General features: G+C 39.2%; 1 protein-coding gene across 1 annotated transcript in view; it reads right to left on the bottom strand.

Moving 5' to 3' along the window:
* Rasgrp3 (RAS guanyl releasing protein 3) overlaps positions 1-18714 on the bottom strand; it is a 72121-nt gene that overhangs the window by 35227 nt on the left and 18180 nt on the right. The window contains exons 2-4 of the mRNA XM_051181874.1: positions 6196-6449; positions 3201-3399; positions 1600-1702 (exon numbers count right to left, since the gene is read on the bottom strand). Of these exons, the coding sequence (XP_051037831.1) occupies positions 1600-1702; positions 3201-3270 (173 nt within the window). The 5' untranslated portion in view covers positions 3271-3399; positions 6196-6449. The remainder of the gene's footprint in view (positions 1-1599; positions 1703-3200; positions 3400-6195; positions 6450-18714) is intronic.

Below are 18714 nucleotides of genomic sequence, written 5' to 3'. Positions count from 1 at the left end.
ATACAGGGAAACCCTGTTTCAAACCCCCCCCAAAAAAGGTTGGGTTTCAAAATTGTGGCTGATGTGAACTCAGCCTAGAGATAGTCAAATGGGCAAATATGTGGGATGTGAGCACATTGACACTGTGTAGTCAAACTTGACTTGTTAAGGCCCTGGGATATATTTTTGGTCTGGTGGAGAAGTGACTTGCAAGTTAATTACCTTCCCGAGTACTTGCCACCCAACAACCATAAACTGTGGTTACAGGCATAGTGCAAATTATGCATAATTCAAAACTGATAGTACCCAGAAGCACCATTTTAACTAAAAAGATTCATATTTAGGATTGGTATTTTATATAACAAGTGCTCAGATCTCATGGGTAATTGAAACTGTCATGTCAGGTATGTTTATACTAAGGTTGTGTTATTTGTTAAGTCTATCCACTGGTTCTCCTAGAACAATTACTTCTACTGTGATGGTACACAGTGGGCATAGTAAGAATTCAAGGATGAAACTTTTTATATCATATGAAATTCCATACTATGCTCTAAAATGCCTGAATATCTCTCATAATCCACGTTTCCTGCATTGGCAAACCCACAAAGGCAAGTGTGTCATTTGTGGATGAGCTCTGTGGACAATGTATGGATCATGTGGTTGACTCCCTCATTTTCCTACACTCTACTGGTCAAGAATGGGATCAATGGATGCAGAATCTTTCTCGCTTCTAAGGCACTCCATTCAGGGTGAGCATCTTCCTAACCTCTCTAACATCCCCTCATCCCCTAAAGTTGTAGGAAGATGGAAGGAAGAAATATGAAGTGGACAGGCCCAGTCCCTGCTTGGCTCAGGCAGCCTTGGCAGGCAACAATGTTTTGGCCAATTTTCTAAGTTCAGGCTCTCCCTTTACTGCAAGTCTTGTTACTTCTCCAGGGGCTCCTGGGTTAATATAAGGCGGAGATGTAAAAACACACTTAGAGATTGTTGAACAGACCTTAGGAAATCAACTTCCTCAATCTGTGAGACTGCTTAAATTATCATGCATGCAACTTTTCATAGTTTTTCAGGACCACAATACACACAAAGTCAGTAAATACCTGCTCACATTACTGAGTGGGTTTTCAACTATGAGGAATTTTTAGCCTTGTGCATTCAGATTTTTTTCTTTGTTTTTAATCAATTAAGCCAAAAAAATTATCATCAATCAACAAATTACAGGAGGAAGAAACCTTCCAGAACATTCACCATGTCTTACCAGCAAGCAGAAATGTGAAAACTAAGGTACGCTTTGTTGTCACCACAGAAGAAAAATATTGAATCAGTGTTAAATAATTTTTGTAAATGTTTAGGATAAGTTGGGAACCCTCAGCCTACAACTCCTGTTCTACCTTACATCTTGCCAGCATCTTCAAGTTCAGCCAAAATACCCAGTATTTAGTCAACTATTTGGGCCATCATCCAGATGCTTCATCTAACATCCATATAGTCTCAAAACATCTGGATAATTGACTAAATAAGACCATTTATTTATCTTAATTTACTTGTTTTAGATAGATACTCATCTAAATACAGAACTTTATTTGTAATATAAACATTACACAACAGTTGAAAAGATATATGCAGAGGAGCTTTTCTGCCAGTTCAGTAGACGATAAATACCATCGGTGCATCAATAGAACTATTCTTGGCAAGTAGCTGTCATTCAACTCTCCACTGTCATCTGTGGAAAATAAAATAAGAGGCAGAGATGGCAGGGTTAATCTTTTTTTCCTTTAATATCACTTGAGAAAATACAGTGTCAACAATGTCTCATAAACCCTGCTATATTTTGTAAGATTTATATTTATTTATTTAAGTTTTTGAGACAGGGTTTTTCTGGAACTCACTCGAAGGACTTTGCAGGGCTCAGACTTGCAAAGATCTGCCTGCCTCTGTCTCCTGAGTGTTGGGATTAAAGGCATGTGCCACTACCGTCCAGCAAGATTTATTTTTAATTATGTGTATATGTGTGGTTGTGTACACATAAAGCCAGAGCCATTAGTGGGAGTAACAGGCAGTTGTGAGTCATCTACATGGGTTCTGAGAACAGAGTTCCATTGTCTTTAAGAGCAGCATGCTCTCTTAACCACCAAGCCATCTCTCCAGTCTCAAGGCCAATTATCTTTATTACCTCCAATTTCTGCTGGTATTTTCTTGCAAGCTAATGTAGATGGTGTCACCATTCTTCTGCTTTGCAATTGATAAATTTAGCAAATATAAATTCCAGACATCCAGTAAACTTGAAATTGAAAATAGTGATTTCAGAACAAGTATGGACTTGGCATATTTGAGACATACAAAAACATGTTGATTATCTGAAATTCAAATGTACATGATCATCTTGTATTTATTTATTGGGGTAGGGGTGCTTCATGTGTGGAAGTCAGAGGACAGCTTTCAAGAACTGCCTCTCTCCTTCTACCATGTGAGCTCTGGGACTCAAACTCAGATCATCAGGCTTGGCAGTGCCTTTAGTTGAGCCACCTTGCTGGTCACAGTCATTCTATATTTTATCCAATAGCCCTACTCTGATTTACTACTGGTTTCCTATCAACTAAATAAATTATATTGCTAAATTGAATTTAAAAGGTCTCTTTGTGACTCCAATGCTCAATGATAAAATAGATATACAAACAGCAATACAAAGGGTATGTCAATATATACAAGAGATATACAGATGAAGCTTGTGCAAAGCATGTGCGCGTGTACACGCGCGCACGCACACGCGTGCACACACACACACACACACACACAGAGAGAGAGAGAGAGAGAGAAAGAGAGAGAGAGATGAGGCAAGAAATAAGGCAATTATCACTGTAGCATGTACCATATGCATGAGAACATACACTGAGAAGTGGGAGGGAGAGGTAAGCAACATTTCTGATAGGTTATTAGGAATTATGACTATTCAGAATGACAACTGATGATCTTAAAGAGAATTCCAATGAGAGACGAAAACTATGGAAGAAAATAATACAAGGAATGTTCCAGAAATAAGTAGATAGTTTGTCTGAAGTGTGAGAAATAAAAGCAGAGGTCGGTGAAACTGGAGAGACAGGATGGGTCTACCCTCAGATGCCAAAGTACAGAGACTGAAACATATTCCAGAAAGAACTTGCATGTGAACTGTGAAGCAAGCAGCAGCACCAAGATGGACAAAAGGAATATAAACATCATACCAAACATCTCAATGCATGTGTTGAGCAGTTCATCTAGCGTTGCTGCTTTCCCAAGGCTGCTGGACCCCATGGTTATTTAGCCGTTGTCAAAAATCTGTAGATATTTCCAGCGGTAGACAGATCACCTCCATAGCTGTAGCAACCACTGCTTCCCTCGCCCCGTGGTAGCCTCTGCTCCTAATTATACTTCAAGAAAACTCTAAATGGCCAAGAAGAGGAGATTATTTCAGGGTAGTTTTAGACCACAACAAAACACTGCTTTCCTATCTTTCCTAAGCCTGTCCAACTGCCACACTGAGTGTATTTTCTATAAGAAATGTATATGATTGACAGATGATCCTATTTGACATAAGAATTAAACAACTGGATGGAATGCCCCTTAGCATGCACTGTGGTATGAGACCACAGAGATATTCTATCTCAAATACCATCCCTTTCTGCAGCTAAACAGTTTTGGGAACAGTATCTTAGACTTCACATTCTTACACAATAAGCCGTTCAGGAATGCCACATGGTCTACTCAAGTTTAATGGCATTGCAGAGATATTTAGGGACAGACACTTTGGAATAAAAATGTAGTTGTAAGCATCAACCTCATTGATCATGTGAACATTCAACAGCTATAAGCAAAACTTCTAAACTTTCCTGAAACTCACTGATGGTAACATCATTACTATAAGGAGGTCTCTTAGTTACATTTTTATTGCTGTTCAAAGACACTGTGACTAAGAAACTTAGAAAAGAAAACATTTATTAGGGCTCGGGGTTCCAGAGGGATAGAGTCTATGACCATCATGGTGAGGATCATGGCGGCAGGCAGGGATGCTGCTGGAGCAGTATCCAAGTCTACATCCTGATGCACAGTCCCAAGGCAGAGAGTGAGCTAGCTGGGAATGGTGTGGGCTTTTGAAATCTCAAAGCCAACCCCCAGTGACACACCTCCTCCAACAAGGCCACACCTCCTAATCCTTCCCAAACAGTTCCAACAACTGGGATCATGCATTCAAGCACATGAGCCTATGGAGATATTCTTAGTCAAACTGCCACTAGAAGCTTTAGTGATACTGACTGACTTCATTGATTAGACCTTCATAAAGAAGCTGTGAGGCACTATTACTATTCTCTACTAATAAATAACAGAGACTCAACAATTTGATCTGAGCTATTCCTTCTTTCAGACCGCGAAGCAAGAACCCTGTGTTAGCTGGGCAGTGGTGGCACATGCCTTTAATCCCAGCACTGAGGAGACAGAGGCAGTGGATCTCAGTGAGTTAAAGGCCAGCATGGTCTACAGAGTGAATTCCAGGACAGCCAAGACTGTTATACAGAGAAACCATGTTTCAAAAAACCAAACAAAAACAAATAAACAAGAAAACAGAACCCCATGTTAAAATAAAATTGTGGACTTCCTTTGCTTTGTATGACTCTCCCAGATATGAATAGTGTAAGCTGTTACAATATTGTCCCTTAATCTAATATTAAGGGCATGACTCTTTCATAGCATCTCAGAAAGAGGACACAATCACAATTATCACTCAGAGTTGTTATAGAAAGTGTCACTGTTGGGAGGCAATACCATCTTACTTCATAGAACCAGCCTCTGATGCTAGATCATCATAGGACACGGAGAAGCACAGAGGCCACCACTTTGGAGAGTGGAGTGCATAAACGAGGCCATTAGGGACTAATGAGCTGGTTGAATCAGAGTTTATTTCCCTCCCAGGAGTTGTTTATTTAGCTAGTGATTACCAAGCATCAGGCAAAGAATTAATAACAAAAGCTACCTAAATGAAGGAAGATATCATTCTGTCCTTGCCTTCATCAGGCTTCTAGTCAACTGCAGAAAGCACAAGGGAAAAATGACTAATGTTCATGGGCATGGATGTATTCATTCAGTGATGTCACCAAAGGATGGCATTTGGGTGAATATGTACATTGGGCATATATTGAGCCTATGGGCTTCATCTGATTCTGGATGAAAGAAAGAAAATCCCTCTTGATTCATTCTATACAGCCATGTTTGTGCCTAGGGTGCCACTCTTGATAATAAAAAGAATGGCTTAATGAAAACAACAGGAAGGGGATTCATAAAGTTATGCGGAGCCAACTTTTACCCCTCACAACAAAGACATCTATCTTATCAGCAAACCTGACTCCCTACTTTAAAAAAACCATTTCTCACCCATGTCACCTTCCACTTGCAGGCCTTAACTCTCTCTGTTTATCTTTCTTCAAATGTCTGAGGTAATAACTCTCCATAGAAAATTCCCCAAAAAGATTTATTAATTTTATGAATGAGTGGATTTATGAGTAAAGTAAAAATTACACAAAATTCATCTAAATATGTACAAATTTGTGAGATAATTAGAAATCCTGTAAATACTTAGGTTTTTTGTTTTGTTTTGTTTTCCTTTTTCAGTTTGATTCACTCATTTAAATTAGCTTTGAAAAATCTGGTCAGCCTTTTATGTTTAACAGGGTCCATCCACAGTCATTAGAAGAATTTCATATCTCTTCTAGGACATTCTAGGTAGCACTTCCCCAATTTCTCTCTAATGTAAGCTTTATTAATACATTTAAAAGTTGAGACTGAACAATTAGCTGGAAATAGTGGTATATGACCGACTGTAAGTAGTTTTTCAGGCCAAAACCTAAAATGATTCTTGAGTTGTCTGGGAAGTGTTGTGTTCTCCACAAGTGGTTAGAAATAACCCTGTACTAAAGACCTGCACTACATTTGGAGCTATATTTGTGAACAGTGAAGGGTCTGGTTTGTAATGGGCCAAATGGACTGGCCTATTGGGTTACAATCTGTTTCTGCAGAAAACCTGTCTGTGTCTCCACTTGTCCCTCTGCTTCCTGCACATCTACCTGCAATCACATTTCACTCACATGGGACTTATTGTGTCTACAAACGCCTTTCAAAAGCAAAGATTCCACCTTGCAAAAACAATGGCAGTCATGTCTTAAAATGGGCAGCAAGGAAAGAGTTTACCTATAATCCCACTGTGCAAAAATACAGCTCTCCCTAATGTCATAGCATGCTCCTCTTGTCTTGTTGGGTGTATTTAGGGTTGGTTCTTTTATAATCTTAATTGATTTATTTTAAAAAGCACAATCTATTTTCATGCAGATAGAGTTCCAGGTCTTAGAAGATGTCAAAGGCAGTTGTCATCCCTGGAAAGGGCATCAAGGAAGCAGACATAAGAGCTGGTTCATTGTACTCCTATTACAAGTGCTCTGGAAAACCTGAAAACAACAGCAGGAAAGAACACAAAGTTAGTTAATGGACACCCTAAAGAACCTACCTGGTGGCAAAGCATCCTCAGCGTTATTCCCTGAGGTCTGTGTGATGTTTGAGATTGCTGTAAACTTTAACTTTAAAATTAAATAAAAGAGAAGCATATTCAAAATCATTATTTGGTGGCATGATTTTTTTAAAAAATCAATTTGCAGTTTGCTTTTTAGGAGCCTAAGAAAGGGCCCAGAGCCCTATATGCACATATGCACATACTTTTAAGAGCAATAAGCAAAGGCCAATTTCATGCCAGTTTTTAGTTAATAGCTTTAGATATAAATGAGCACTTCAGGCTCTTAGAGCTTTTCAAAAAAGAAAATCAGGTTTTTACATAGCCAGCCACATAGGCAAAGTTTTACTTAAACTTGAAGCCTTTTAAATTGAGTACTGAATGTGAAGTATAAAACCAGTTTGTAGACATGATAGGAAGTGGTGGCATTTAAAGACAAAAAAAGTGAAATGGAATGAAAACTATCATTGTTTTAGAGTAGTGTGCAGTGCATAGATGGCTTTATCAGTAATGAAATTTTATTCCTGAAAATTCACACCAAACCTGAGAAAAACTGTCAGGTTATAGTCTTCACAAAGTTTCACAAAGTGCTTGGAAACCATGCCAGTCCCACACTGATCCCACATCAATAATACCACACCAACCCCACACCAATACCACAATAGTACCACACCAATCTCAAACCAACCCCACAACAATACCACAATAATAACACACCAGCCTCACACCAATACCATACCAACCCCACACCAACACCACACAGAGAATTTCTCCTAGTTCCAGAAGAGCAGGATTTATAAGGTGAAATGTCATATCTAATGAGAAGTAGTTTGAAATGGTATTAGTCACATTTAAACTTCCAAAGATTGCCTTGTCCATGGCATTCTCTCTTCCCAGAAAAGATTAATCAAGATATTTTATAAAGACTCTCTCTTCTCACAGTAGACAATATCTCTATACATACTTGAACGTGTTATTTTTCTCATTGTAATTGTTTTGGGGATAGAGAACAGGGTCTCACTATGTATCCCTGACTGTCCAGAAACTCACTATATATCCCTGACTGTCATGGAACTCACTATGTTAGACCATGCTGGCCATAAACTCATTGAGATCTGCCTTCCTCTGTCTCCTAAGTGCAACCTTGCCCCCAAAAACCCACAACATATTTTTTTTACATATACATACATGACCTTCATATGGAGACAAACTTTTGTAAGTACCTAAATTCTGTACCAAAAAAAAAAAGGTGACATTATTAAAAAAGCTTTAATCTTGAGTTCTGTAAAAGAAATAATACTAAGCCCTGATCCTGCTGCTCCTGTCTCCGGTCCCCATCAAGAGCACCCTTGGAGCTCTGATACACCCCCACCCATCCCTACCGCCAGCCTACCCAGCCCTACCCTGTGCCCTACCCTACCCATGGTCCTGCCGCTCTGGTTGAGCACTAGGACAGAGGGTGGAGCCAACAGTCCACCCTACTTCGGAGACTTCTTGGAGCAACTCTGAACAAAGGAGACCTGCCTATCCACGTGAGACCACTACAGACATAAGCATAACCAACAGAATTCAAGAGATGGAAGAGAGAATCTCAGGCGCAGAAGATAAACTAGAAGAAATAGATTCATCGACCAAAGAAAATCATAAATCCGAAAAATCCTTAACACAAACCATCCAGGAAATGTGGGACACCATGAAAAGGCCAAACCTAAGAATAATAGGCATAGAGGAAGATGAGGAAGCCCAGCTCAAAGGTGCCGAAAACATATTCAACAAAATCATCGAGGAAAACTTTCCAAATCTGAAGAAGGACATGCCCATGAAAGTACAAGAAGTATATATAATAACATATATATAATAACATATAATAATCAAAACACCTAGCATACAGAATAAAGAAAGAATATTAAGAGCAGCGAAGGAAAAAGGACAGGGTAACATATAAAGGCAGACCTATCAAAATTACACCTGATTTCTCCATGGAAACCCTCAAGACCAGAAGGTCCTGGATAGATGTTCTAAAAGTATTAAGAGAACATGAATGCCAACCTAGGCTATTATATCCATCAAAACTCTCCATCACTATAGATGGAGAGAACAAGATATTTAATGACAAAACCAGATTTTCCCAATACGTATCTACAAATCCAGTCCTACAGAAAGTATTGGAAGGAAAACTCCAACCCAAAGAAAGTAACTACGCCCACAAAAATGTAGGCAACAGATAATCCAACTACACCAGAAACCAAGGGTGAAGCAGAACTAATATAGTCACAATACCATAGCCAACAACAAACCTAAATCAAACAAGCGTCAACAATCAATGGTCCTTACTCACCCTCAACATTAATGGTCTTAACTCACCTATAAAAAGACACAGGCTAACAGAATGGATACAAAGAAAGAATCCATCCTTCTGCTGCATACAAGAAACACATCTAAGCTTCAAAGATAGATATTACCTCAGAGAAAAGGGTTGGGGAAATATTTTCCAATCAAATGGAAATATGAAGCAAGCAGACGTAGCTATCCTAATATCTAACAAGTTAGACTTCAAACCAAAATTAGTCAAAAGAGATGAAGACGGTCATTTCATATTCATCGCAGGAGAAATCCATCAACACAAAGTCTCAGTTCTGAACATCTATGCCCCTAATACAAAGTCACCCACATTCGTAAAAGAAACACTTTTAAAACTCAAAGCTCATATAAAACCTCACACACTTATAGTGGGAGAGTTCAATATACCACTCTCAACACTAGACAGGACCACAAATCAGAAACTCAACAAAGAAACAAAAGAATTAACAGAAGTTATATCTCAACTAGGGTTAACAGACATCTATAGAGCATTCCATCCAAAGACAAAAGAATATACCTTCTTCTCTGCTCCACATGGAACCTTCTCTAAAATCGACCACATACTAGGTGACATAACAAACCTCAACAGATACAAGAGAATACGAATAGTCCCCTGTATCTTATCGGACCACCATGCTTTAAAATTGGAATTCAACAACAACACAAATAGCAGAAAACCTGCAAACTCATGGAAACTGAACAATGTGCAATTGCACCACTCCTGGGTCAAAGAAGAAATAAAGAAAGAAATTAAGGACTTTCTAATATTCAACGAGAATGAGGATACAACATACCCAAACTTATGGGACACCTTGAAAGCAGTGCTACGTGGGAAGTTCATTGCACTAAGTGCCCATATGAAGAAAACAGAGGATAGTCACATAAGAGAATTAACAGCGCAACTGAAAGCCTTAGAACAGAGAGAAGCGAATTCACCCCGTAGGAGTAGATGCCAGGAAATAATCAACTTGAGGGCTGAAATCAACAAAATAGAAACCAGGAAAACAATACAAAAAGTCAATGCAACAAAGAGTTGGTTTTTTGAGAAAATCAACAAGATAGACAAACCTTTATCCAAATTAACGAAAAAGCACAGAGAGAACATGCAAATTAACAAAATCAGAAACAAAAAGGGGAACATAACAACTGACACAGAGGAAATCCAGACAATTTTCAGGTCATACTTTGAAAATCTGTATTCCACAAAAATTGAAAATTCAAAGGAAATGGACAAGTTTCTGGATAACTATCACTTACCAAAATTAAATCAAGAACAAACAACTTAAATAGACCTATAACCCGCAATGAAATAGAAGCAGTCATCGAAAGCCTTCCAACCAAAAAAAGGCCAGGGCCAGATGGAGTCAGCGCAGAATTCTACCAGACATTCAAGGAAGAACTAATACCACTACTCCTCAAACTGTTAAACAAGATAGAAACAGAAGGTTCATTGCCAAACTCTTTTTATGAGGCCACAATAACTTTGGTACCCAAACCTTACAAAGACACAACTAAGAAAGAAAACTACAGACCAATATCCCTGATGAACATCGATGCAAAAATGCTCAATAAAATACTGGCAAACCGAATTCAAGAAGACATCAGAGAAATCATCCACCATGACCAAGTAGGCTTCATCCCTGGAATGCAGGGATGGTTTAACATACGAAAATCTATCAACGTGATCCACCATATAAACAAACAGAAAAAGAAAAACCATATGATTATCTCACTAGATGCTGAAAAAGCCTTCAACAACATTCAACACCCTTTCATGATAAAGGTCTTGGAGAGGTCAGGTATATCAGAAACATACCTAAACATAATAAGAGCAATATACAGCAAACCAACTGCCAACATGAAACTGAATGGAGAGAAACTTAAGCCAGTTCCTCTAAAATCAGGAACAAGACAAAGCTGTCCTCTCTCTCCATATCTCTTCAATATCGTACTAGAAGTTCTAGCTAATGCTATAAGACAACAAAAGGAGATCAAGGGCATCCAAATTGGAAAGGAAGAAGTCAAACTGTCTCTATTTGCAGATGATATGATAGTTTACATAAGAGAGCCAATAAACTCTACCAGGGAACTCCTACAGCTGATAAACACCTTCAGCAAACTAGCAGGATACAAGATAAACTTAAAAAAAAAAATCAGTAGCCCTACTTTTTCAGACGACAAAGAGACAGAGAAAGAAATCAGAGAAACATCACCCTTTACAATAGCCACAAGCAACATAAAGTATCTTGGTGTATGTAACGCTTACCAAACAAGTAAAAGACCTATATAATAAGAACTTTGTGACTCTAAAGAAAGAAATTAAAGAAGATACCAAAAAATGGAAAGATCTCCCATGCTCTTGGATAGGTAGGATAAACATAGTAAAAATGGCAATCTTGCCAAAAGCACTCTACAGATTTAATGCAATCCCCATTAAAACCCCCACCACAATTCTTCACCGACCTTGAAAGGATAATAATCAACTTTATATGGAAAAACAAAAGACCCAGGATAGCCAAAACAACCCTATACAATAAAAGAATTTTAGGAGGCATCACCATTCCTGACTTTAAGCTCTACTACAGAGCTATAGTTCTGAAAACAGCCTGGTATTGGCATAAAAATAGACAGGTAGACCAATGGAATTGAATTGAAAATCCTGATATTAACCCATGCACCTATGAACACCTGATTTTCGACAAAACAGCTAAAATTATACAATGGGGCGAGGACAGCATCTTCAACAAATAGTGCTGGCACAATTGGATGAGGGTGTGTAGAAGACTGCAGATAGACCCATGTCTGTCGCCATGCACAAAACTCAAGTCCAAATGGATCAAAGACCTCAACATCAATCCAGCCACATTGAACCTCTTAGAAGAGAAAGTAGGAGGTACCCTTGAACAAATTGGTATAGGAGACTGCTTCCTGAACATAACTCCAGGGGCACAGACACTGAAAGAAACAATTAATGAATGGGACCTCTTCAAACTTAGAAGTTTCTGTAAGGCAAAGGACACAGTGCACAAGACCAAACGGCAGCCCACAGACTGGGAAAAGATTTTCACCAATCCTATATCCGACAAAGGGCTGATCTCCAAAATATACAAAGAACTCAAGAAACTAGTCAACAAAACACCAAATAACCCTATTTAAAAATGGGGTACAGAACTGAAGAAAGAATTCTCAATAGAGGAAATCAAAAAGGCTGAAAGACACTTAAGAAAATGCTCCACATCCTTAGCCATCAGGGAAATGAAAATCAAAACAACTTTGAGATACCATCTTACCCCTGCCAGAATGGCTAAAATTAGAAACACCAGTGATGACTTATGTCGGAGAGGATGTGGAGAAAGGGGAACACTCCTCCACTGCTGGTGGGAGTGCAAACTCATACAGCCATTTTGGAGATCAGTATGGCGGTTCCTCAGGAAAATGGGAATTAGTTTACCACAGGACCAGGCAATCCCCCTCTTAGGCATATACCCAAAGGATTCACATCCATGCAACAAAGACATCTGTTCAACTATGTTCATAGCAGCACTATTTGTAATAGCAAGAACCTGGAAGCAACCGAGATGCCCCTCAATTGAAGAATGGTTAATGAAGATGTGGCACATCTACACAATGGAATACTACTCTGCAGAAAAAAATAATGGTATCTTGAAATTCGCAGGCAAGTGGATGGCACTTGAAGAAACCATCCTGAATGAGGTAACCCAGTCACAAAAAGAGGAACACAGTATGTACTCACTCATACGTGGATTTTAGACCTAGATCAAAGGATCACCAGCCTATAATTCACACCACCAGAGGAACTAGGATACAAGGTGTATTCTAAGAGATTCATATAAAGTCCCTCACAGAACTGGGAAGGGACAAGTCCCCCAGAGCTCAGGGGAAGGAGGGGGCAGCGAATGGAGAGAGAAGTAGGAGAAAACGAGGGGGAGGAAAGGAAAACATGTGGGACCAGGAAGATTGTGCATGGTTAGGAATAGAAGACAGGAAAGAGGGAGAGAGAGACACAGAGAGAGAGAACTTAAAAGAGGGAGCCAATAATGGTTTGAAGATAAAATTGAACACAAAGAAAGGTCTAGAGAACTACAAGACTGCTCCCAACTAACAATTTGAGCTTCCGTGGAAAGGCTATCATAAATGCCCTTCCCGGAGAGTAAGATCAACAACTAACTTCTCCATGGAGCCCTCAACTAATGCCTGTTGGAAACAGGGTCAAACACCCATACATAAACACTGAGTCGAACTAGAACCCAAATGCAGAGGGAGAGGACAAGACCAGGAGGCAGAAACACATAGAGACAGCTTACCTGAACAAGGAGGAGCTAACTGGCCACCAGACTGATAGCTGGGAAGCCAGCATGGGACTGACTCAGTCCCCCCTGAATAAGGGTCTCAGCCAGAAGGACTGAGCAGTTTAAGGGACCTCAGACAGTGGAGCCAGGATGTATCCCTGGTGCACAAAAGGACTTTGTGAACACATTTCCCATGGAGGGATAACTGCCTTAATGTAGAGACAGGAGAGAAGCCCTAGTCCCTACTTCACATGACCTGTCAGATCTACATGACCCCAACTGGATGGCATTCCCCTACATATGGAATTGGGGTGGGGGGTTGGGAGGGGAGCGTGGTTAGAGTGCATGTGAGAGGGCAGAGAGGGTAAAAGGGAGGGAAGGAAGGAGGGAGGGAGGGAGGGAGAGGGAACTTGGATCGACATGTAAAATAATAAATTAAATAAAAAAAAATGCTTTGACTCCAAAATTTAAGTTGAAGGACAAGTTACTAGGGAAAAGGATTTCTATTTTTGTTTCCACAGAAAATGAAAAGATGTGGATTCCTTCCAGACTAATGTGGTTTGATCACGCCAGACTGCCTGAAACAGAGTACGAGCTGACCCTACATTCAAAACAGCTGGACAAAGCAGCCTTACAGACTACAGCCAGATTTCTGAATCTTTGAATCCCCCATGACAGTGCCCCTTACCAGCAGGAAGTAGTTTGGAAAGAACAATGCCCAAATTCCCAAATATTGTGTATAAATGTTTGTTTTCATTTAATTGGACTTTGTTATATAAAATAGATTAAAAAAAATAAAATAAAAAGTGCCAAATGCCTCAACGGGGAAAAAAAATAGAAAAAAAAAAAGAAATGACAAATAAATATTTATTTAATATATACTAAGGATAGATTAAATGTAAAATGTTAAGCAAGGTACTAGTCTGGCTGCTGAAGGATGGGGAAAGGAAAAGATGGGTTGATGACCCAGAGATATATAGTTCTTATGTCTATGCTGTAACAAAGAACTAGAGTAATGGTTACAATAAAATGGACTGTGAAGCATAGCAGAGTGTGGAGGGAGGGGGCATTTACTGAGTTTAGGAGCTGGGAGAGTTTTAGCTAGGCAAAGAGTAGGCAAGAAGACAGCAATGGGAAGGATGCAAAAGGCATTTGGGACAACTGAACATTGGATGTGGCAAGTTAAGTCATGAGGAATAGCATAAACTCTGAAGGGGAAGGGGAAACTACCATTCTAATTGCAAGTAGGAAAGAGATTCGATCTCTGGAATCATGAAGTTTTTTACAGCTATAGCATGAAGAAGGGGCTGAAGAAGCATATACCAAAGATGGGGGCAAGGGCTACAGCTACAGCTCAGTTGGTGCAGTACTTGTCTTGCATGCACACAAAGTCCTGGGTGTTATCCCGAGTACCATACAAACTAGTAGCTCTCAACCTCTGGGTCTCGACTCCCAGTGGGGGCCAAATGACCCTTTCACAGGAGTCCCTTAAGACTACCAAATAACACAGATATTTACAATTCAAAATAATAGCAAAATTACATTTACAAAGTAGCCATGAAAATGATTTTTATGATGGGGGTGGGGGTGGGGTTGCAGCATTAGGAAGGTTGAGAACCACTGATATAAACAGGGCATGGTGACACATGCCAGTATTCCCAGCACTTTGGAGGTTAAGTAGAAGGATCAGGAGTTCGTGGTCATCTTAGATAATGAGTTCATGTTAAGCCTGGGATGAAAAAGTACTGTCTGAACAACAACAATAAAAAATATGGGGAAATACTTAGTAGCTGTTTATAACCATCCAAGCAAGAGATGATGGTGTCTGAGTCAGCAAGTGATGATGAGGATGGACAAAGGCAGGTGATTACAGAGTGTATGCTGAAAACAGATCCAACAAGGCTAATTTATTGATCATGGGAATTTATAGCCTTTAAGAGAATGCCAACATTTCTACCTAGATATGGTTATAGTGCTAATCCCAATTTGAATATGAACTTGAAGAGGAACAGGAACAAGTTCATGGAGACAAATGATGAGTCAATTTTGGCCATGTAGAGTTAGCAATGTTGATATCTGCAACATTCAAAGAGCTGATATCTGAATAACTGTTTTTGGCTAATCATTCACACCCTCTAGTACCTTCGTTACATGTTGTCTTTTAAAAAAATTAAAACAAACAAACAAAATACCCTACAATGTGGCACTGCTATTATCTTGCTAAATTCCTACTCTCTAGTTAGATGGGAGGGGGCAGGGGTATTTGAACTTTGGTCTTCTTACTTTAGCTTTCAGGCCCAGTCTTTTCAAGCTCACTCCTCAGTTTTTTGCATTTCTCTTCCCACCCTCTTCCCTTGGATCAGTTCTTCTTCTCTTTATAACTCTTGCTCTCATCACTGTTAAGCTGCTATGTCACAGACCTACTGGAGTAGCTTGAACATAGAGAATGGGCCGTGCACTTAGAGCAAGGATGAATCATTGTCCACAGACCATAATGGATAACATAAAGAACAAAATTTCCCACACTTACAGATGAATGAGCATTAGTCCAAAGGCCACTGAACAATGAAAATACTGTATTCTTCAACTCTAAAACTATTTTCCATTCATGCCTTTGACAGGCTTATTTAATAAGACTTTCCTGGGTCTTAAGTTATATGCTGCCTATTCACTTATCACTTTGTTCTAAAAGATTTTACTAAATTTTATATGATATTAACAAATATTAACAGGAAATTTTGTTCTGAATTAAAAAAAGAAATTGTAGCATGTAAAAATACCACTTATTGCTGGAAATATAGCATGAATGTTACAATGCTGGGGGAATATCTATGTTATAACTACTCTAATAAAATCCAAAAGGCTAAGTATTATTATCTTTACTGCATAAGTAAGAATACAGAGGCCTAAAGAAATTAAGTTGATTGTTCAATAGCATGTTACCCTCTAATTCCCAAAGTCCAAGTCTGACTCCAAAATCTATTTTTCTTCCCCCCGCCCCCATGATCTGAAAACATTTTAGCCTGTTAAAAATACTTCTAAGCACTGTGGAGAACTCCAGCTCACTATTTCCTGTGCTGACTCCTAAGCATCTATATCACTGGCAATCTTGTCTTTAGATGAATAAGCTTCATTGTTTTAGAGGCTTGACAACCCAGGGGAACACTGGTACCAAGTACCGAACAGGAGCAGCTCAGAGTTCATCGAACTCACAAGACCTTGTTGCATTTGGAGCAGCGGTGGGGATAAGAAAATAGCAAAGTTCAGCTGTGTGATTTTTCCTTAGTTGCTACCATTTAATACTAGCAAACCACCATACTTAGTACTAGCTGATGCAAGCTGAATACAAAAGTCTAGGGGATGCTCTAATAGTAAACTATGAAACTCCAAAGTCTAACTAAAAGGTGCTTTCCTGGCACTTGGAAGGAGCCAAGTGTGAAACAAAGCCATACACACATGCTGTAGACACTTGTGGGTGGATGATATACAGACAGATACATTCATCCACACTAAACGGTTAGGATTCACTACGCTAACCCCATATTCAAACTGAAAATATCATTTTAAAAAATGAGACTATCAACTAGGAAACGTTTTAACCCAGAAATTAAGATTTGAGACTTTGGAAAAATAGTTGTATTTTCTAATTTAGAAAAAAGTCAATGTTATCTTTTCAAGATGCCAATCTTGTCCTTACAGTAATTCTCTTGGTAGTCCCAACACTCTAGAAGGATCTGGTATGAAGGCACCTGAAGTAGTCACATCTCTGCCTTCCTTTGAAAATTGTTCTACTTACTTCAGAGTGAATTTGATGATGATGATAATGACTGATGGTGATGATGGTGGTGAAGGAAGAGGAGGAGACGGGGTCATTTTAATGCTTTCCATGCCAGTCACTTTTTTGAGCTTCTTATCTCCACCTTCACCCCTACCCCGTCCACTCTATGGGTCCTGTTCCTCTCCAGTACTCCAGTAGTAAATAAAATGCAACTAAAATTTTATTGTTACCAAAATACAGTGAACCCTCATGAGATTAATTCTAAGCTGATTCCTTGCCCCCCCCCCTTTTCTCCCTACCCATCCTCAGCTCAGAGCCTCACACAGGCTGTGTAACTGGTCTACCACTAGGCCACAGCCACCACCCAGGCCTTGGATTTAATTAAGTAACTAATTTTTTGGTTTGTTTGTTTTCTGAGACAGTGTCTCGGTATATACAAGTTGGCTTTGAACTTTCTGTGTAGTCCAGGCTATCCTGGAACTCATGATTCTCCGACTACAGACCCCAATTCTGGGATTATCGGCACATTCCACCATGTCTAACTCAGTCTTGAATTCTGAAAAAGGCCCAAACCAAGCCAGGAGTGGTAGTGCTATCTGGGAGCTGGTTTAAGTCCAGGAGTTTGACATTAATCTGGGCAATGCAGCTAGATTCCAATCTCAAATACACCAAAATAGCAAAAATAAATGAAAACATTAAAAAATAACATCGGCATAGTAAGTAGGTCATAAAATCAGAACGATGATCATGAGAGAAGAGAAAGATAGCCTGAGGTGAATGGAAAATAGAAGAGTAATGGGTTAAATTGATAAGAAAGCATGTGATGAGAAAGTAGGAAGAGGAGGGAATCACCCAGAGTGTGGGAGGGGACACAGGAGCAAATGAAAACAAAATATAATGACACATATGTATGAAAATGCCATGATGAAATCCATTATGTTATATGCTAACCTAAGTACTTAATCAAGAAAGAGTAGGGACTGGAGAGGTGGCTCGGTGCTTAATTAAGAGCACTGTCTGCTCTTCCAGAGGACTAAGGTTCAATTGTCAGCAACTATAGGGCAGTTCACAACGAACTCTAGTTCCAGGTCATCTGATGCCCTGTTCTGGTCTCCATGAGCACCAGGCATGCTTGTGGGGCACAAACACACATGTAGTAAAGCACGCATATGCATAAAATAAAATTAAAACAAGAGTAACACATGGGGACATAGAGTGCTTTATTATTATTACTACTAATTTTATGACCTTGGTAATTTTATCATTGTCAGTGATATATTTTAAAAGATAAACTTTTTTCATCCTTTTGAAACCAGTTTCATGTGCACAGATAATAAGCCCACCAAAACCTCTAATATGGATTATTTTTTTTCTCCAACTGAAACTGTACTATGTTAACATATAAGTGGAAACATTTGTTCCTATTTAGAAACCTTCGTGTTTATAGTACTCTTTTATGAGATGGTAAAATCTCAGTTTAAATTGCTTCTGAATCAGGGATTTGGAGCTAGACTTTTTATTGGAACTGACTAAAAGCCAAACATAAGAACCAAAAAAAAAAAGTGTCTTTCAAATTCTTCCTTCACTTTTAATTACATTTAGACAGCCTGAATCATCAACTGGAGGGCTCTCCATAGTGACACTGCCGTTCTCTTTTTTTTACTTCAGATATTTATCCTACCACAATTTTTTTTTCTATAAGGAAAACAAACCAAGAGGCTGAGACTTGGCTCATCCTCCCACCTACGACTTCCTTG

The sequence above is a fragment of the Phodopus roborovskii genome, unplaced genomic scaffold (genome assembly GCF_943737965.1).
Source record: "Phodopus roborovskii unplaced genomic scaffold, PHOROB, whole genome shotgun sequence".
In the NCBI taxonomy this organism is placed as follows: domain Eukaryota; kingdom Metazoa; phylum Chordata; class Mammalia; order Rodentia; family Cricetidae; genus Phodopus; species Phodopus roborovskii.
The sequence above is the reverse complement of the archived record's forward strand: the minus strand, read 5'-3'. Positions and strand labels throughout refer to the sequence as shown.